Here is a 21,403-nt window from a genome sequence, read left to right as displayed (position 1 = left end):
AAGGATTGAATACATTATAAAAATTAACAGAGTTCTATCCAGAGAACATACAAAGTCATGGAAAAACTAGAGGGCTTGAAATTAAAATTAACTTCCTATGTATCAACTACCGATGTCACGTACTTTTAGTGCAAATGTATTGATAGTCCCTATTCTCTTTCATGCACCTTCACGCTTTCCTATGTGACTGTAAATTGTACAGTGATGCCTCATCTGTACATATGAACAGCATGGTCTGGAATCTGCTCTCACAATGCTATCTCCCATTTTCAATCTTCCTGAAGAGCATAGGTCTCCCATCACATAGCTTAGTAGGAAACATCCCCTTGTTGGGCAGTGGGAATATGTGATAAACCAAACCAATGTGATTTATTTTTTAAAGACATTTTATCCTGCTTTTTTGACCTGAATGGTCCCAGAACATGGTTTACAAAAATTAAAATGTAACAATATCATCAATAAACAACCAATAAAACAAACTGAAAACAACAACAAACACAAAACTAACCAAATGACATCCCACGATGGAACAGCTGTACCTGGTTCAGACGTCACGCTAAGCCACCCTAAAATCACCCATGGTGACAACCCACTGTGGCTAAGTGTGATGTGCGAACCAGGTCAGAGGTTTGAAAAATAGTAGTTTTGCCAAACCACCCGCATCAGATAAACCATCTCAAGGTAAACGTAGGATGAAGTCTTTTAAACTGCAGCTATTAAGTATTTTAAACTCTAGGCTGTAGCTATTGGATGTAAGACGTCTGGCTTTGTGTCAGGGTGGACACTGAGCCCATAGAATCCCAGAGTAGTTCTGATTCTGAGGAAGAGCAGTCGCTCCTGGGAGAGGAGCGCGCACCTCTTTCCCAGGACCAACAGCTGACGGAGATTCCTCCCACCCGCATTCCTAGTTTAGTTAGCAGTCCAGGGAGTGACCGAGCACAGATAGCAGACTTGGTGGATGCGCGACGCAGACGCAGAGAGCGGCGCCAGATGGAGGGTGCGGAAAGGAGGCGTAGTGCCCGGTTGGCGCGCAAACAAAAGCTGCGCCCAGAGGATCCAAGGGAAAAGGGGAGGGACTCTCCCTAGTCCTTAAGTTCAGGGGTCTGCCAGTAATTCCCTTTCAAACGGGGACCAACTGTTCCAACTTAGGGCATAGATACTGTGCTGCTCAGATCTAGTTGCAAACGGTATAGTTGTTAAGTTGTAAAAGAAGAATAAAGCTTTGAAAGGAATCCCTTTGTCTGTGTCTGGACTTAGCTACTGGATTAGATTGAGAGAGCCCTCCAAGGAGCCCTTGACACTTTGGTACACTGAATGAGACCTCTTTAGCCATTGGCTCAGCTGCTGAGATGTTTTGGAATGTTTAAAAACATTCCAGCTTCTCAGATGTTGGTATGTGAATGGAGGGTTTGGGCATGTGAATAGGGGAGTGTGCCTGGAATTGCGTATATAAATGAAGAATGGACAAAGAAGAATTACTACAAACAAAAAAGCATCTGTGATTTGGGGAGGGTGGGTTCTTCCATTGTATAGCTCTATTTCCTACACAAGAATTATTAATCAGAACTTCCCATTGTTAGAATTTCACCTACTTTTGCTACTTATTAAAAAAAAACAAGACTAAAAATGTGGCTGAGTTGTATACATGGAGCAGCATACACAATAAGCTCCTCTACTATGAGAGGGCTGGTTGCAAATAATAGAGCATTTCAAGTAGTTATTCATACAATAAAGCATCAAAACAATCCAGATCAAGTTTTTCCAGTACCAGAGACCCTTCCCTTAATTTAGCAATCTCAAATCCAGAAGCACCTTGCATCTACACAAGCCTGAAACTGTATGTTGCAAAGACCTTCACTGATTAAAAAATAACCACAGGAAAGAAAACTTGAGTACTGCACAGAATATTAGACTTCATTTGAGGATTTAAAACCTCAAATCCCCCAGTATATTTGGAGAGATTTCTTAATACTCAGTCTGATATGCAAGTTGTAAAACAATACTGAATTAGGACATTTTGCAATAGCATTCTTAGAATTGCTTTATCACAAAGAGCTGCCTAATTTGCTTTAGACATACAAAATGTGATCAAAATTCATAGACAGCAAGAGAAATACCTTTGTGACAGGAAGCTCCTTGGATTTAGACTCAAACAGGTGCTCTAGCTTGGACGTGTCCACCTTAATAGGTTCCAGTTTTGACCACAGGTATCCTTTGCAGCGTTTGTTATTCTTACACTGCCACTCAAATGGCCTCACCTCATTCCAAAACAGGCGGATGGTTTTCTTCTTTTTTATAAAGGCTGGCTGACCTCTAGGAAATGGAGGTGACCCTAAACCCTGAGGAGTGCCAAATAGGGGAGGGGGAGCCAATAAATTACCAGAGGGTGGGGGAGGAGGGGGACATCCATAAAACAAGGGAGGGGGGGGAGGAGGCAACCCTAAAAAGGAAAGTGGGGGTGGGGGAGGGGGAGCCAGGGAGTCGCCAGGACCCATTTCCATGTCCAATACGTCAACATCATCCTCATCCCTTAGGTCTGTGAAATCCATGTCTTTGATTTTAAGTTCCCTTGGATTGGCCATGAGTTGATCCCAAATATAGTCAGATTCCTTCTTTGCCTGCACTGCTGTTTTTTCAGAGGCCTTTTCACTAAAATCACTTTCAGGGAAGTTTGAGGTCTTGGCCAGCTCACCATTGTTGAATCGTTGGGCAAAGGCCTTCACGCTGCCCTGATTGTCCAAATTCCCAATCTCCATTTTTTTTACACTTTCATCTTTGGCCTGCTGGGTGGCCTGCAGGACTGAGATTCTGTTGGCCAGGCTGGTGATAGCATCTTCACTTCCCTCCACCACCTCCTTTTCCTCCGTCTTCTCCTCCAGCTCTTTATCCTCTTCATCCTTGGGCTTCTTGTTATGGGCATACAACATGTCCAGCATGAACCGCTTGTTGTTGAGAATGTTGCTGCACTGGTCATTCACACCAACATCTTGAATGGTCTGTAACCATGGACCTGAAACCACACACATCAAACATTAAACAGAAATGGGTGAGGATGTTGAGAATCCATACATGAACAGCAACATTTGCAACTGGGAATAAGCATAGTCCTCTGGGAGAGTAAACAATAAAATAATGTATAAATAGCTCCAACACACCAGTGTTTCTTTGGTTGAGGCTCTTACAGATCTTCCAGGTGAACGTTTATTTATGTCAGGGATAGCGATCATGTGGCCCTCCAGATGTCACTGGATTGCAATGACCAGGGTTTGAAACCCTGCATTGTCCAGGGTTTGAAATGGGTCTTTCCCAGCCCTACCTAGAGATAACTGGGACTGAACCTGGAACCTTCTGCATGCAAAGAATATGCTCTACCTCTGAGCCATGGCCCTTCCCTACTAGGTAGAATCTGCTGTAAAGCAGTGCGAGTTATGCTTATGGAGGAGTTCCTACTCCCCGCACTCAGAATGTTTGCATGTTTTACATATACAGTGGAAAGGGAACTCCTCCATAGTTTTTTTTTTAATCAACAAAGCAGCGGTCAGGAAGCCCAGATCTCCTCTATTGGAGAGGAAAGCAGTGTTAACAGCACAATCCTAATACATGTCTACTCAGCAGTAAGTCCTGTTGAGTTCAGTGGTGGTTACTTTCAGATAAGTAGGTATAAGATTGCAGCCTAGGTGGGTTTTTCTCTGTGCAGAATGCTTTTTAGAAGGTATGCTTTTTATCAGATAGTTTAGCGTCTTTTGCTATCGCTTAAGTTTAGGTTAGTTTCGCGGTTGTGCATTTGCACCCGGAGTTACAATTTCTGTGATAATAAATTACAAGGAAATGTTTGTATCTACAGAGTAGGGCTGACAGGTCTATGTAGGGTTGACAGGCCATGTATGTAGCCTATGTAGCCCTACAGGTCTATGTGAATATATGTGACTATTCTCAATGAACAATGGTTCCAGCTGAGAGCAAACTTATTATTTTTTGTTTTGACACCATCTCTGTCTAGACACACATACTTCAGATATGTTGTCAGGGTGGACACTGAGCCCCATAGAATCCCAGAGTAGTTCTGATTCTGAGGAAGAGCAGTCGCTCCTGAGAGAGGAGCGCACTCCTGTCCCAGGAGCGACTGCTCTTCCTGAGAATCAGAACTACTCTGGGATTCTATGGGCTCAGTGTCCACCCTGACATGTGTACAGAAGAACTCTGGAGTGTTGGGGGGCCTCCTCTTCAGTTGCTGGTTAAAGGAATACTTTCTACCTAGATTAAAACACAGTTAAAATACAGTGGAGCAGGCCACATTTTGGTTCACCCACATTCAGAAAGAACTTAGTGAAGATTATGAAATCAGTTATGTTTACAACACACATTGTAACAATTTCACATACTGCAGTAATTTATTATGTACCAGCATGTGTGGGATTGTCATCAAGAATTCAACCCAAACACATTAAAATTGTCCAACCAGCGTAGAAAAACAGGTATCAGATGTGTCGCCTTGCTCTAAGATCTTTCAATAGCTTCACCAATAAGCCATATAATAGGGGAAATGTCCAAAATTTGTGAGTGTAAGATGGGGATCTGTTTTCAATGATCATGCAAGTGTACCTAGAAGTATACAAAATATACTGGAAGTGATCTATGTAATTTAGTGTATTTGATTTGGGAAGTAACTCTTCAGGGTTCTTAGTATGTGCTCAGTATCTTCTGTTTCTATCATTCTCAACAATGCATTTTTCTTAATGCATGAGGTGTTCTCACATATTTCTAACGACCTGCTTTCTTTGATCTTTTTCTACGACTTCCTTTTAGATGCTGATGAATGGATACATTGAAACCTGTGAAAACCACAGTGTCTGAGGAGAGGAGAAGGAGCTCTGGCCACTAGGCTGCTAGACATCGTTATTGTTAGAGATTGCATAGCCCCTCCCAATTAAGGATGGACAAACTCTCCTTGGCTTCATTTGGAACTGGCTTGGTAATTAACTATGAGCTCTCTCAGTAGGTGGTTGGGAAAAGCTTGCCTGTTTTCCCAAAATCATTTTATTGCTCACTGTATTGGAGCAGTCTCTTGTTAGCTTTGCTTCACCTTTTTTTGTTGTCAAAAAGCACCTCAATTTTTCAATGAGTTTTCAACTGCCCCTCAAAATTTCATCTTTTTGGGGGGGGGGGGTCGATGTCCTGAGCACTAAGCACAGCTCAGACAGAGCTGTGCAAAACTCCTTAAGATTGGTCTGGAAGGCTCTGAGGACCTGTACAATTCTGGAGCTACAGGCAGAAAGCTCAGCTCAGGGAAATTCTGAGGTTTGGGAGAAATGGAGCTATGCAATTCTAGAGTTTGTCTGACCAAGCTCAAGGATGCCTGACCCAAGCGACCTGACGCTTATGCCGATTCTTTTTATATACTCTCTGTATATGTCAGTGCAATGCAATAGCTAATGAGATCTGGCTACATGAACACTTCGCTGGAGGACTTCCAGCTCAGCCCTGGTCAAAAAATCCATCCACCATGAAAGCCAAAAAGTTTCCTCTTGCAGGAAAGTAACTGCTTCTACTTTAAGTTTACTGAAATGTCTGAATACTGAATAAAACTTGCAAGTACATAGGATTAAAATGCTGAAAATTGAGTTTCAGTTGGTTCCCAGCCAGGATCTGGTGACACAAAAAAACTTCAGGGAAGACCCTGAGGGAGAAAAGGTGTCAAAACAACTGTCAGGGAAAAGCAAGCTCATTGCTTCCACATACACATCCACCCTACTAGAGAATAGCTATTTTCTACTAAACCATCTCACTCCTTCTTATATATTCAAACCCTCATAAAGTAATTAAAATGATTAATACTTCCAGTACCGGAGGCGGTATGCCTATGTACACCAGTTGCTAGGGAACATGGGCGGAAGGGTGCTGTTGCACTTGTGTCCTGCTTATGGTTTCCTGATCAACAGCTGGTTGCCTACTGTGCGAACAGAATGCTGGATGAAGATGGACCCTTGGTTTGATTCAGCAGGGCTCTTCTTATGTCTTTAATTAAAAATGAAACCTTAACATACATAAGAGTCTTCCCCAACCTGATGAAGTCCAGCACATCTGGAGGGCAACTACCATATGCCCCAATCAGCATGGACAATGGTAAAGAATTCTGGGAGGTAGACACCAAAACATCTGGAGGGCACCTGGTTGGGGAAGGCTGTGTAAGAACATAACAACCCTTTTTGTGTGTCAAACGAAACACCAGTTCTTTTAAAAAATATGGTAACTTAATCATGATCCAGGACTTCAGTAGACCAGATTTGAAATCTAGAGTCTGGAATGTAACCTTAATTTTCCTAGCATTGTTTCTAGACTAAAGAATGAAATATTTTCTTACTCATATAGGGCTGTATTTCCTGTGTACTGAAAAAAAAATCTATACCAAGATTACTTAAATTCTGCACCAAGAAAAGTGTAAACACAAAGTGAATGGGTACATCTGTGTTGCCTGATGAAGAGAAATAAAAAGAGATGCATTATTTAGGAGCACCCTTTCCTATACTCTTAGCAAGTTTAATAAACAGCAAAGATGTTTGTCATGCGAATTTCAGTAAATCATAAACTACAGTTATTTGCATGAGCAGGCATGCGCCCATGTGAAATGCCAGACTTATGAAATCCACTTGTCCTGCATGGCTAGGAAGAGGAACAAATGAGAATGTAGTTTTTCTTTAGCGGATTTCTGGCTTGTTGTTATGTGTGAACTAGAAATAGTAGTTTAAAATAAACTCTAGTCTAGTCTAGTCTAGTCTAGTCTAGTTGGCTAAACAAACCAACTTAAAATACTGGATTTTTTTTTTGAGTTTGAGACCATAATTCCTGGTTTGCACGAGACAAACCATGAATCTCCTAAACTGGAACTGAGGCTTGATTTTTTCCTCCTACCAGTTGTATGGGAAGAGGAGGGGGGAACATGTGAGCCTGGTGTTTAGCAAAGGTTCATTTTTGCTCATGCATAGAGCTCTACATTATGGTTTACAATTACATGCGCATGGGGCCAATGACATGGAATCAGGAAGGATGTAGAATAGCAAGCCAGTGAGTAGCTGAGTGGGGAACTATGATGAGCACTACCCCAGCACCATACATAAAGACTTGGTTTGCACATAACAACAACCCAGAGCACGGGTTCAGTATGGGTTGAATTGTGAGTTGTTTTTCATGAACAACCCAGAGTTCACAACCCACAACAACCATGGGTTCTTTTCCTCTGAACCATAGTGCAGGGTTTGCACATAATGACAACCCACGATTCAACAACAACCCATGATTCAACGACAACCCATACTCAGGGTTGTCATTATGTGCGAACCAGTCTCTCCGTCTTTCAGTCAGGAGTCACATGCTTTTAAGCCAGGTGTCTGTGACTTTAAATGGGGAAAAATAGGACCTGAATTAACATGTGAAATAATTCAGAAAATCTAACTCTTCTGAAAATTGTGTATCTGCTTTTGTGAGTTATTGTTCCTCAATAATACAGTTATTGTGAGTGGTTCAGAAGTTGAACCACTGTCCTGGGTTCCTCCAACAACCAAACCATGCAGTGTTGGTTTTCAGAGAGATGGAAATAATAGGAATGTTTCACACATTCCTAGCCTCTATTTCCCTCCTGCACATAAATGTAAAAGCTTTGAAATATGAATGCTGGTGGTTGTCACAATATGACTCTAACTAACGGGGTTGGACTCGATGGTCTTGAAGGCCCCTTCCAACCCTACTATTCTATGATTCTATGATAATAAAGATGAATAATGCGTTTTTAATGAAACGTCTGATTCTTCCCTGAGACTGCACAGAAATCCTCTACTGTACTCTATGCTCACAATATCTACGAATTCAGGACTTAATAGAGGGCATACCACTGAAAAAACGGGCTCATTTTTTTCTTTGCATACAACACATGTTAAAATAAAGCTGCTGTTTTAAAATTGCTAAAAAAAAGAAAGTAAGCTATTATAGGGGAAAATGCTTCACTTTACCAGTTCCATTGTTACTGGCTAATTTTTCCTCCCTTTCCTCCCTCTCTAAAGTGCTGCTGGCCGAGGATATGCTGGATGCAGAGCAGTTGTCTTTTTCGTTCACATCTTCATTCTGCCTCTCTTTTTCGCTGAGTATCACGCTTTCTTCTGGCTCCGGCCCTTGCTCCACTTCGTTCTGTGGCTCTACCTCTGCAACCGCTGCTTCCTGGGGTGCTTTTATTCCCTGCTTGAACCGTGCCTCATCTTCCTGCTCTGCTTCTGCCTCTGCCTCAGGTTCTGTTTCACATTCAGGTTCACTGGCACTCACTGGTGAAAAGAATAATGGAGAAAAGATTCACTTAACAGCAGTGTTTCGTATGTTGAACAGTTAAGTGAGTTTCATCAGCTTTCATTTCTTGAAGTGAGTGGGAAGAGGAAGGTGTATCAGCAGTTGCCTTTAAGAAACAGTTGAGTCTGGCGTTCCATGTATGGGAATGAGGTATAACATTGGAAGGTGGCTCTGCTCATGAGGGACACTTTGGAGATCTGCCACTCCTTGCTTGAACCAAGTCTGGTCAAAGGTTGAAGCTTATATTGATTCATATCTTATGTTAACAGTGTAGTTCTAAATTCCCTAATCAGCCCATCCATACTGGCTGCTGAAAGGTTAAGAATGACTCTCCTGGGAGTGATCTTCACTTAGAAAAGGGGAAGGGAGCAGAGCAGATTCTATTTGTTGTGCTGCTGAAAATAATTTTTTATACTGACTGGGTTTTCACCTGATATGGAATGCCTATATATAAAAAGATACAAGTGTGTTAGTTTTATTAGTATGGCAAATGGCATTGCTTGGAAAGGGCAGTGTCATGCACTCAGCTGACAGAAAGCATATGTTTCCTCATGCCTATTTAGTTCAGAATAGCCACATAAAACACCCACTTGGCATCTGGCACAGATTTAACTTCCAATTGTTTGGCATATGGCATAAATTTGTCTTTTAGCTGGCTGGCATCTGGCACACATTGTTGATGGCGCAGTTGATTTTCTCCTCGTTTTCTCACTGCCACAGTGAAATTCAGCCATTCACCTTCATAATTTTCAGCTAAACCAGCAGTTTTTCAAATGCAAGACTTTTATGCCGTGGCATGAAGAAACTGGAAGGCATCCACAGGTATTCAGTCATGCAGCCCACAGCTCTCTCAACATAGAAATGACCATGCAAACATGATGGAAATGGAAACGTGCATGTTAATTTTGTGTAGTCCTGAAATCACTTCTTGGCTAAACTATGATTCTCTTCCAGTTTTCTCCTCAGGAGTTCTACTTTTGCAGTGCCCACAGTTGTTGCAATGGACACTGCAGTGATCTGTAGACTTGATTGGTCTTTCCTGATGAGAATGCAGGTGAGTCATAAAAGAAGACAAAGGAGAGGGAAGTCCAACTTAAACTAGTGTAAAATAATAGTGGGAGATATGGGGAGCTTATCAGAAACATTAAAAGCTAAAAAGTGAGGTACCAGAAGATTACTTGAAGCTGTTAGCAGACATTTGGGGCACACAAGCCATCTGGAAATTACCCTGCATAAATCTCACTGAAAGGAGTTCAATCTGAACAAGAGCACTGTTTCAATGGGACTTGCTCAGGAGAGCATCCTGGTGTGTTATGCTTGTAATCTCGAAGACTATATAAAGCCTTGACAAGAGAAGGACTAAAATCTACTAGGAAAAAAAACACTTTGGTACAATAAAATGTGTTTTGTGATTCACCACATCTTAAAAAAAAAATTAATCTCTCAAATGAAATACACTATGTATCCCACTTTTCCTACCAGCAACTCTGTGGCATGATGGAATCTATGGGACCTGGGTTCATACAGTTATGGAATGGATGAGGGAGAAAAGTGTTGACCCCAAACTAGCGTGCAGTGCCTCCAGCCCACCAGGATCCCTGTTTCCCAAAAAGGGCTGGGTGGGTCGGGGGGAAGTGAGCAACGTATGGAACAAGAACTAGGATTTATTTAACAAGGAAGGGGAGGCGGGGGGGGGAGAAGCAAAACAAACATGCAAATGAATAGATGATTTAAAGTAAGTCTCTAAAACACTAAAATGGAAGGAAGAGAGTCCAATCATTATATAGTCCACAAAGGTTGGTGGTTTCTTATAACCTGTCTTTAGCTGTGCAGACCAGAACTCAAAGGTAGCTGTACCAGGGTTCAGCTACTGGCACTTGGTGGCAGGGCTGCTGCTGACTGGTAACTGGCCGAAAGGCAGAATGCTGCTGCTGCTGTGCTCTCATTTCTTTTTTCCTCAGCCTCCTCAGGAGCTCTCTTCTCTGTCTCTGCCTCGTTACAGTTTCTTCTTCTTCAAAACCTTCCTTTAAAAATCTCTGTCTTTTTCTCGGTCTTCTCCTCTGAACTTTTTCTCACAATCCCTCAGAATCTCCCTATGAGGCTCATCAGGGTCAAAAAGGGTGGAGCTGCTGGCATCCCACCAGAGGGCTACACTGCACAGGGTTACACTATAATATATAAACTACCACATCAACAAAACCCCAAGATTACCCTGTAGCAGCAGTGTAAGGTTCAACACAAATGTCATATACAGCTGAGACATTTGGAATGATTTATACTATAGATTATTCCAAGAGCTTCAGCTGTATATCTAATTGTTATTGCAGCTTACATTGCATTCTATAGGCACAGAACTTGGAGTTTTTCTGATATTAAATAAATTCATGGAATATATCTACTGGTCATGAGAAGTCAACAAAACCTTCATAAGGCTGTACCACTTCTATTACTAGTAATGAAAGAAAATTCTCATTTGGGGGAATTCATATTCTGAACTCTTGCAGTTCAAAGCCCTTCACTTAATTTCAAATTGAATCTAATTGAATCAAGCCACAGTCAGGTCTGGGCCCAACTTGAAATGATCTGTGATTTTTTGAACTGCAGGAATATAATTTCCTGATTTAGATAATGGAATTTTTCTGAATCAGGAGCAAATAAAACTATGATTTCATACTCCCTGGAAGGAATAAGAGCCATACTGGATAAGACCAAGGGACCATCTAGTCCAGAATTCTGTTCACACAATAGCCAACCAGCTGCCCACGGGAACCCCACAAGCAGGACATGAGTGCAACAGCACCCTCCCACCCATGTTCTCCAGCAACTGGTATTCTCAGGCCTAATGCCTCTGATATTGGAGGTAGTGTATATCCATCAGTTCTAGTAGCCACTGATAGCATTATCCCCCAGGAATTTGTCTAATTGCCTTTTAAAGCCTTCCATATTGGTGGCTATCACTACAACTTGTGGAAGTGAACTCCATAGTTTAACTAGGTGTTCTGTGAAGAAATACTTCCTTTTATCTGTCCTGAATCTCCCACCAATCAGCTTCATGGGATGACCCCCGGTTCTAGTATGATGAGAGAGGAAGAAAAATGTCTCCCTATCCACTTTCTTCACACCATGTAGAATTTTTGAACACCTCTATCACCTCTCCCCTGACTCGCCTTTTTTCCAAGCTAAACAATCCCAGATATTGTAACCTTTCCTCATAGGAGAGTTGCTCCAGCCCCTTGATCATTTCAGTTGCCCTTTTCCGCACTTTTTCCAAAGCTACAATATCCTTTTTTTGGTGCAATGACCAGAACTGTACTCAGTGTTCTAAGTGTGGTCACACCCTAGATTGATACTCCTGAACATGTTGAAGAGTGTCATTTCACATTAAGGAGAGGTTAGTAGGTGATTTGATTTTATTTTTGCATGAGGAGGGGAAACTGACAGGGGAGTGACTGTGTGTGTGTGTGTCCCCTTCACTCATCAGTCTTTAAAAAAAAATCCTTCAGAATACTTGAACAACATTTGATATATTTTTTGTTAGCATGCTCAAGGAAATCTAGAAAAAACCCCAAATGTTGAACCCTTGCATGTTTATTCATCACCAGTATAGATAGGCCTGGGCCAAACTTTCAAAAGTTCAGCTCAAACTTCAGGGGGGGAGGGGGATGCCAAGGCACTTCCCACCTTTGTCATTTTCAGGGGTGAGCAGTGTGATTTTCAGGGGTGACTCACCGGGAGTGACTGCGAGTCACTATTTTGTTTTCCCCAGAATGCCCTGTTCCAATGCATTCTAAGGGGCCAAAGGCAACCACCACAAAAAATGTGAAGGGGTATTCTGCAAAAAACAAAATGGCTGCCACTAGCAGACTGGAGCTCTGGTCAGTCCTTCACGGCTTGTTTGTAAGCTTCCATAAGCAACTGAAAGCTGGGCTACATCAGCTTGGTCTAATCCATTCAGGAGGTTCCCATGAAAAAGAGCTAACACTTTCCACCATTCCTCCTTTTCTTTATATACATAGTTTCCCTTGGGTTTAAATTGATTGGCACCACCTCTTTTTTGACTAACACTTTTCAACAGAGAAACTTTTGGCATCCAGTTTAGCCCTAATTTTCCTGAAAAATCTGTCTTCACTAACAAATTATGATAATATCAAGAAACTGTATTCCAAACATCTAGGCATGGCTGTTGCTAAATTTTATTCACCTAGGCTAGTTAGTCAGAAATTCTAGAAAACGCCTAGTCCATGTGTCTTGTTTCCACATCCATTACTTTGCCAAGACATCAACCATGTGAGCAATTCCAGATATACAGTTTCGACCATACACTGGTTAGCCTGACACATTTTCATATTAAAATTCCTATGCATGTCTACTCAGATGTAAGAACCATTGAGTTCAATGGGATTTACTTCTAAGTAGACACCAAGGCAACCCGTGATTCCTAGAGAAAATCATGATTCCATAATTAATGCAGGGGTGGGGTTTTTTTGGAAGTTGGGGTTCGGTATGGAATAAATTCCCCCATCTCTTGCGAGAGCACCACAATCTGGCCAAATCTGAGATTCAAGTAGTCCTCAAAATGCTATTATGAAAGACCACAAAATATGAAAAACAGTGTTTTGGAACTATAGACAATTCCAATGAGAAAGTATGCTGGAGAAAGCTAATGTGTACTAAGTGATCATGAGCAAGTGCCTGGTATCTGAGAAATAGGTTGCCTTTGTGGATAATGGACAGGATTTGAGAAAGATGGCTCCTAGTTTCTAGATTTGTTACAGCCTTTCAAAACAACAAAGGAAATGTCACTGCACTTCTCCAGCTCTCAAATGAGACTAGCAATCTTCTCCAAATCCTCCCAACTGACATTCATTAAAGTGAGTATGTGGCTTATTTATGAAGCCTACACTGAAACTAAAATATTTCCAGACATCACAAATCTCACCTGCTTCCACATCCAACCCTTAACTTTTGCAGCTCTCTTGGTTATGAAGTTAACTGTACCAAGTGACCTTTCCCAGTTTCCCTTTTCCAAAGTGAAGCCTAACATTTGGAAAGTGGACCTCCCTTGCCTTCTTCAAAAATGCATGAAGAAACCCCTCTGCTGGGGCTAGCTGATTATTGTCATCCTTGTTTTTCTTGGAAGTAAGACCAAGTGAGATCAATGGGGTTTAGCTCCTGGTAATTATACCCGGGACTGTAATTTTGGGTCATGATCCATCTTTATGTGAATGCAGCACTTGAGGAAGACGGAGGGCTGGATGGGGATATGGGAGGCAGGCGGGGCTTTCTAAAGGAAAGGGGAGATCCATGTGGGGATGGATCTTTCCCATAGTGTGCAGAGCATTTTCCTGTCTTTCTCTCATTCACTCTCAAGGCATATCTAAGTGTAAGTGCAGTCTCCTTGCAAAGTTCCACAACTTTGCACGTTTGCTAATCATTGCCAGGTGTTCCTCTGGAAAAGCCCAAAACACCTGCTGTCTGCTGAAAGCAACTCCACACTTCAACCGCTGAGAGTTAGCCTGGGTACCTGTTATAAATCTATTCCCCACACATACCAAAGTGCGCCATTTTATAATGTAATGTTTGGAATAATTCCCAGAGACATATGCTAAACTAATCATCATAAAAGAGATAGTTGCTCTCCATGCAGAGATTTGAAAAATCCTAATGGTAGGGAAAAAATGAGTTTTTAAAGCCTGACACTGGGTTTGAGTAACTGCCATTCTGAATATTTCTGAATAAAAGTGATTTCACAGATACACAGTCTTTGTGGGGAATCTAATACTCAGGGAAAAAATAGTAATGCAGAGGGGGGAAAAAAACATGCAAACTAAAATGAAGTTTGACACCAGCACACCCAAAGACAGCATACAATATCCACTCTTCCTTCAAATGGTAGTTCTTTTAACAGCATGCTTCAAGCAATAACAGCCAACAAAGCCAAGAAACTCAAGTCACAGAGGCATCTTCAAGCCAAAGTACATGACAGTGAAAACTGGCCTTGAGCATGCATCTGTCCCAGAAATATTCATGATTCATAATGTATACAGTATTTTGAGGATCCTCTCCCCCACGAGGAAGAACTCAACAGTCTTACCTTCAAGTATAGAAGCCACACCTATACACTGTGTATCTCTTTATACATCAGAAGATTTCCAAAGAAACTCCATAAGATACTAATCATGGTCACAATCCAGTCAAAACTTGGCACTTTTAAGTCCCAAGAATCTCACTAGGAAATATTTAAGCATATGCTTAACTTGTTATTGGAACCAATGGGACTTAGCAGTAATGAACTTGGGCTGCTAGATCATGCTCTTTATTCCTTCCCTAGGTAATTGTACTTGTTTTACTAGTTTGGTTATAGTTCATTGGCTGTGTACAGATACTCAAAATGCTATTTTTTCAGTTGTTTCTTTCCCATTCAGCACTGCCTCTGCTGCAAGACTAATCTTGGCATCCAACAGTTGCATTTTTCAGAGATTCCTTAAGCAAAATTCAATCTATGATTGATTGATTGATTGATTGCATTTATATCCCGCCTTTTTTCTATGATTGATTGATTGATTGATTGCATTTATATCCCGCCTTTTTTCCTCCAAGGAACCCAAGGTGGCATAATAATCCTCCTCTCCATTTTATCCTCACAAAAACAACCCTGTGAGGTAGGTTGGGTTGAGAATCTGTGACTGACCCAAAGTCACCCAGTGAGCTTCCATGGCCGAGTGGGGACTAGAGCCCAGATTGCCCGACTCCTAGTCCAACACTCTAGCCACTACACCACACTGGCTCATGATTACATTTATATTCTACATTTCCATTAAAAAAAATTCACATGGTGCCTAACAATCATGTAAATTTAATCTAAATAAAAATTGAGGCACATGCCTTCCCTCTCCCACCCTGCAACAGCTCCCCACATGAGCAACCAATTTTGCTAATCAGCATGCATGACTCTTGGAGGTGGGAAGTGGGGACGGGTCAGACATTTAAAAGCCTTCCAAGGTACACACAGGCTTTGCTGATTCATCCTCTGGATCAAGGCCTAGCACAGGCATTGCTATTTCAGGGTACAATACAGCCCAAGTTAAACATTTAGTTTCCCCTGATTTTAATGGGAGCAGTTTAAGCATATGGTTAAACGCACCACTGAAGCCAATGGGACTTAAAAACTGTTTAAGTTTAGAAGGAGCACGTACCCTTACGGTTTTGAGTTTGTAAGCATTGATATGGAAGATCATGATGGCACATGCAGTGTGATATATGTTATAGCTCCTTTAACAACTATGTGAAATCAGAAGAACATCTAACTACTAATAACATACTGAATTTTATAATTTATTGATAAGATGTCAGAGATCTATCTAAGAGATAACAGACTTGCTAGCAATAGATATCACAGTTTTATAAATGGGATATCCTGACGTCTATAACACTGCATCTACTTAAACTGCAAGAAACAATTATAAGCTGCTCATTTTACCTTCAGGGTTCACTGGTGCTTACCTTCTGGGGTTTGAGGAGTCCTGCAGGATGTCACAGGGGTCTTTGGTTCCTCCTGAGAATCTGTTGAAGCTGGGCTGGCACACTTGGGAATGGGAGTAGTTGGGATCGAAGAAGAACCCAAATTCAAGGACAAGTCACTCCTGCCCCTACATAAACTCCGACTTCTCAGCTCCTTCTCATACTCTTCAGCTGCCAATTTCTCCAAGTATTTGTATCTGAAAGTTAAATTCCAAAGGGATTCTGTAAAGAAGGAGAAAGCTGTAGCTGGTGCTTGTTTATGGATGAAACACACGCAGGAAAAGAGCTGACTTCCTGACACATGAAGTACACAGCAAAACTGACTGCTGGGTTAGTCTTCAGGATGGGGGTTGGGGATGGGGAGATGCACCAGAGGAAAAAAGAAAAATTACTCAGAGAAGTTTATATTGCTCCTGTCAAGCCACAAGATAATATTAAGCAGTCTTCAGATACTGCACTTTGAAGAAAACTATCTTCTTCCTCTTGGAAACATTTATCAGCTCTTCCCTTCTCCCTCTTTACCTCACAAAAATGCCTCCCAGATCCCTAAATGATGGAAGACCCATTCCTGGTCTTGCTGAAGAGAAAGGGGGAAAACCTTAGTGCCTCACAGGAAAACAGATCTTGCAGTAAATAATACCACTTATAAATGTTTGGACTAAGAACTGTCTGAGTCTCTGAACCTGCTTCTATTTGCTCTAAGAGCAGTGCACTGGAATTCACTTTGTTCTCTCCAGCGTCTACAATGGAAACTTTTTTTTAAATTCTAAGAGATTTCTCGGCCGGACTCAAGACATCCAATAGCTTGGATATGACGTCACATATAGTTTATTCATCAAAGTCAGTTGAAAAGAACAAAGATACATCTGTTTTGCATTTTAGGCAGGCAAGACTCGCTAACTGTTTATTAAGACCAGCTACCAATCATATTCTCCATACAGTTCTTTATATGTTCAGACCAAAATAACTTTGAAATATGTGCCTCTTCCAGATGTCTGCTAATTTTATCCACCATTATTTGCTCATGGAATACGTTTATGAATACAGATGTAAAAGTAGACTCTGTTTGTCTTACTCAGAAGTGAACTCCTCAAAAAGATGAATCAAGACTAACTTCTCACATCCTTGACAGCATGTCCTGCCTCCAATATTGCTGCAAACATTTCATAACAATATGCAATAGGGAAAACAGAGATATTGTCTTCTTGTGCAATAGTGCAATGTTTCTTAAATTCTGATAACTGAGGCATGATTTCCCCCCATATTAAAATTGGAGGCACACTTCATTTTTACACCTGTAAAGGTTAACCTTTATAAAGTGTGAAAGAGAATGACTTGGCTCAGAGGAGCCCATCCCATGTGTTTCTGCGTGTCACTGTTTAGATGGAGCCAAGCACTGACAAACAAGTCACGCAGAGATGCAATGGGAAGCCTCCTCTGAGAGTGGGTAATTCTGCTGCATCTTGCATTGGGAGTGATTAAATAATCCCATCACATCTAATCCAGAGATGTAGTAGATTACCTGTGCTCAGCAGAAGCTGATTGGAAAGCAAGACCAGTGAATCATGCAGATACACTGCATGCAGCCACCTCTGTGGGATGCATGCTTTGGGCTCACAGAAGCCTAAAATTATATAAAGTATTAATTACATAAAGTTTGGGAACTAGTGAATATTAAACTCAGTAAGGGCAAAGCAGTCTGCTATCAATGGAAAACAATAGTGCTTATTACATATAGCAGGGGTGTTGAAACACTTTCAGCCCTTGGGCCAAATTCAATTTCAGAGAAGCTCTCGGGGGCCACATTCCAGTGGTGGGCAGGGCCAGCAGGCAAAGCAGCAAGGCAAAAGGAGAAGGGCCAAAATACAAAAAATACCAGTGTATTTTAGCTTAAAACTTTTACTGCCAGTAACTAAGCATTTCGTTGTTTTAGAATTGGGGAAAAAACTGCTCAAAAGCCAGGAACCACTGAACAATTGGTGGTCAGGAAAAAGGGGTGGGGTCTGTGGGAATGGGTTATGGCCATCTGAGGAACCCCAGAGGGCCAGATTTGGCTCCCAGGCCTGAGATTCTGCACCCCTAACATATAGTAAACACTCATGTACATGTGTAGTTCCATATGCCAACCACTATATGTACAAAAGTATCTTTCATAAGAACTATGCCACAAGCCATCTTGTGTGGTTAACTTACAAGGAAGCTCAAACCCATTTTCAACACCTTCTCTGAAATAATTAACATGCTGAGAAATTAAGAGTTCCGTGTGAAAGAAAGCACTCGCAGAATTTGGATGAGACTGTAAAGGATGGCTATCAAATAGGAAATGTTTCCAATATTTACACACAGCCAGTTCTATAGAATGTGATACTCAGGGGAGCTACACTATGATCTAAATTATATTATTATTGTTATTATTTACATTTCTATACCGCCCAATAGCTGGAGCTCTCTGGGCAGTTTACAAAGATTAAAAACATTCAAAATACAATATACAGAGATTAAAAACCATTTACATAAAAAACACATGAACAGACAATATACACAAAAGAAACATATATCTAAAACAACTTCAAACAACAATCTCAAAAACAAATAACCATAACCATAAGACATTCCAGGATCTATTAAACACTTATCATATACTGCCGAATGCCTGGGAGAAGAGCAAGGTCTTAACCTGGCGCTGAAAAGATAACAATGTTGGTCCCAGGCAGACGTCATCGGGGAGGTAATTCCATAATTTGGGGGCTACTACTAAAAAAGCCCACTCCCTTGTTGCTGGTGTAGGCAGCTAGAGGAGGGCCTTAGATGCTGAACGTAGTATATGGGTAGATTCGTGTCCGGAGAGGCGCTCCGTCACATATTGTGGTCCCAACCCGTGTAAGGCTTTATAGGTCAAAACCAGCACCTTGAATCGGGCTCGGAAACATACAGGCAGCCAGTGCAAGCAGGCCAGAGTTGGTCTTATATGTTTGGACCTTTTGGTCCCCGTTCTCAATCTGGCTGCCGCATTTTGCACGAGTTGAGTTTCTGAACCATCTTCAAAGGCAGCCCCACGTAGAGTGTATTGCAGTAATCTAACTTGGAGATTACCAGAGCATAGATAACTGAAGCCAGGTTATCCCTGTCCAGATAGGGGTGTAGCTGGGCCACCAGCCAAAGCTGATAGAAGGCACTCCATGCCACTGAGGCCACCTGAGCCTCAAGTGACAAAGATGGCTCCAGGAGAACCCCCAAGCTACAAACTTGCTCCTTCAGGGGGAGGTGCAACCCCATCCAGAACCGTTTGAGCAGCCTCTATTCGGTCAGAAGAGCCACCCACCAACAGCATCTCAGTCTTGTCTGGACTGAGTTTCGGTTTATTAGCCCTCATCCAGTCCACTGTCGCAGCCAGGCACCGATTTAGCACCGATTCACAGCCTCACCTGAAGAAGATGAAAAGGAGAAATAGAGCTGCGTCTCATCAGCATACTGATGACAACACACCTCAAAACTCTGGATGACCACACCCAACGGTTTCATGTAGATGTTAAATAGCATGGGGGACAGAACTGACCCCTGTGGCACTCCATACTGGAGAATCCACAGGGCCAAGCAATATTCCCCAAGCACCACCTTCTGGAGCCAACCATCCAAGTAGGAGCAAAACCACAGCAATGCAGTGCCTCCCACTCCCAGCTCAGATAATCGTTCCAGAAGGATACCATGGTCGATGGTATCGAAAGCTGCGGAGAGATCAAGGAGAATCAACAAGGTCACACTCCCCCTGTCTCTCTCCCGACATAGGTCATCATACAGGGTGACCAAGGCTCTTTCCATGCCAAAACCTGGCCTGAACCCCGACTGAAATGGATCTAGATAACTGGTCTCATTCAAGAGTGTTTGGAGCTGGTTGGCAACCACCCCCTCAAGAACCTTGCCCAGGAAAGGAACATTTGCCACTGGCCTAAAATTACTAAGATGTTCCAGGTCCAGGGAGGGTTTCTTTAGGAGTGGTCTCACTACCGCCTCTTTGAGGCGGCCCCGGACCACCTCCTCTTGCAAAGAGGCATCAATCACCTTCCTGGCCCAGCCAGCTGTTCCTTCCCTGCCAGTTTTTATAAGCCAAGAAGGGCAAGGATCCAGTACAGAAGTGGTTGCATGAACCTGTCCCTTTGTCAACGTCCTCGAGCTGTACCAACTGAAAGTCATCCAGGAGAACAGGACAAGGCTGTGCTCTGGATACCTCACCAGATTCACCAGCTATAACAATGGAGTCTAAGTCCCGGGGGATGCAAGAGATCTTATCCTCGAAGTGCCTCGCAACTGCATTACAGTGGGCCTCAGAAGAGTCTACAGTGTCCTTGGGGCCAGCATGTAATAGACCCCGGATGACTCTGAAAAGCTCCGCTGGGCGGCAGACAGAAGATTCAACAGAGGCAGCAAGATGATTTTTTTTGCCACCCTCACTGCTGCTGAATATCTGTTACCATAGGCATATACCAGGATTCGACTGCATCCACTAGGAGTCCTTCTCCATCTGTACTCAAGCTGTCTCTTATTTTGTTTCATCGCTCTCAGCTCTGGGGTGTACCATGGAGCAGTTCGAGCTCTACTCAGGAGAGCATGCTCAGGAGCAATCATGTCAACCGCCCGGGTAATTTCTGCATTCCGCAGATCAACCAGAGTTTTGACAGGAGAGCCTGCCATATCAGCCGGAAACCTCCCCAGCATCCTCTAGAAACCATCCGGATCCATTAGCCTCTGGGGGTGGACCATCTTAACAGGTCACCCACCCTTGCGGAGGGGAAAAGCTGCTGTAAGTCTAAACCTCAGCAGGTAATAATCTGACCACGACAAGGGGACTGATGCAAAGTCCTCCACCTTCAGACCACCATCTCTATGTCCAGTTGCAAAAACCAAGTCTAGAGTATGCCCCGCTACACGTGTCGGGCCAATGACATGTTGGGACAGTCTCATGGTCATCATGGAGGCCATGAAATCCTGAGCTGCCCCAGACAAGGTGCTCTCAGTGTGAATGTTGACATCCCCCAGAACCAACAGTCTGGGGGATTGCACCAGCTCACCAAAGACCACCTCCGTCAGCTCAGATAGGGAGGCTGTTGAGCAGTGGGGTGGGCGGTACACCAACAGAGTCCCCAAACTGGCCAAACACAATGCAAACACTTCAGGCCAGTAGTCATATGGACAGGGAGCCTGCAGAGGGGGATGGAATTCCTATAGACCACAGCAACCCCTCCTCCCCAGCCCTCAGGTCTTCCCTGATGCTAAAGACGAGTTTATTTATGGATCCGTAAGTGACATAGATGGCAGGGATTTATAGTCTATTTGGACACGGGCAGGTGGACCTGCAGGCCTGGCTACAGCATAGAATTGGGGCTGGAGTCCTGCCTCCCTCTCCTGTCTTGTGCTGCCTGTTCTCTGGCTTAGCAGATTAGAGCAAAACCACCCCAAGGCATGGGGAGGGGGGATACATATGCATGGACTTTGGACAGGAACCCACGAAAAAGGCTGACCACCATTTCTCCAACTGATCATTCATCTAAAGGTC

General features: G+C 42.7%; 1 protein-coding gene across 2 annotated transcripts in view; it reads right to left on the bottom strand.

The window, feature by feature from the left end:
• Nucleotides 1–21,403, bottom strand: part of FHOD3 (formin homology 2 domain containing 3) — a 455,537-nt gene that overhangs the window by 86,237 nt on the left and 347,897 nt on the right. Inside the window, exons 17-19 of one of the 2 annotated variants that reach the window (XM_084857529.1) lie at nt 15,835–16,049; nt 8,004–8,309; nt 2,118–3,010 (exon numbers count right to left, since the gene is read on the bottom strand). In XM_084857529.1, coding sequence (XP_084713655.1) covers nt 2,118–3,010; nt 8,004–8,309; nt 15,835–16,049 — 1,414 coding nt within the window. The remainder of the gene's footprint in view (nt 1–2,117; nt 3,011–8,003; nt 8,310–15,834; nt 16,050–21,403) is intronic. The other variant, XM_084857531.1, reaches the window with a different exon arrangement.

The sequence above is a fragment of the Heloderma suspectum genome, chromosome 5, assembly GCF_057233095.1.
Source record: "Heloderma suspectum isolate Gila_16-S chromosome 5, 16-S_ref, whole genome shotgun sequence".
In the NCBI taxonomy this organism is placed as follows: domain Eukaryota; kingdom Metazoa; phylum Chordata; class Lepidosauria; order Squamata; family Helodermatidae; genus Heloderma; species Heloderma suspectum.
The sequence above is the reverse complement of the archived record's forward strand: the minus strand, read 5'-3'. Positions and strand labels throughout refer to the sequence as shown.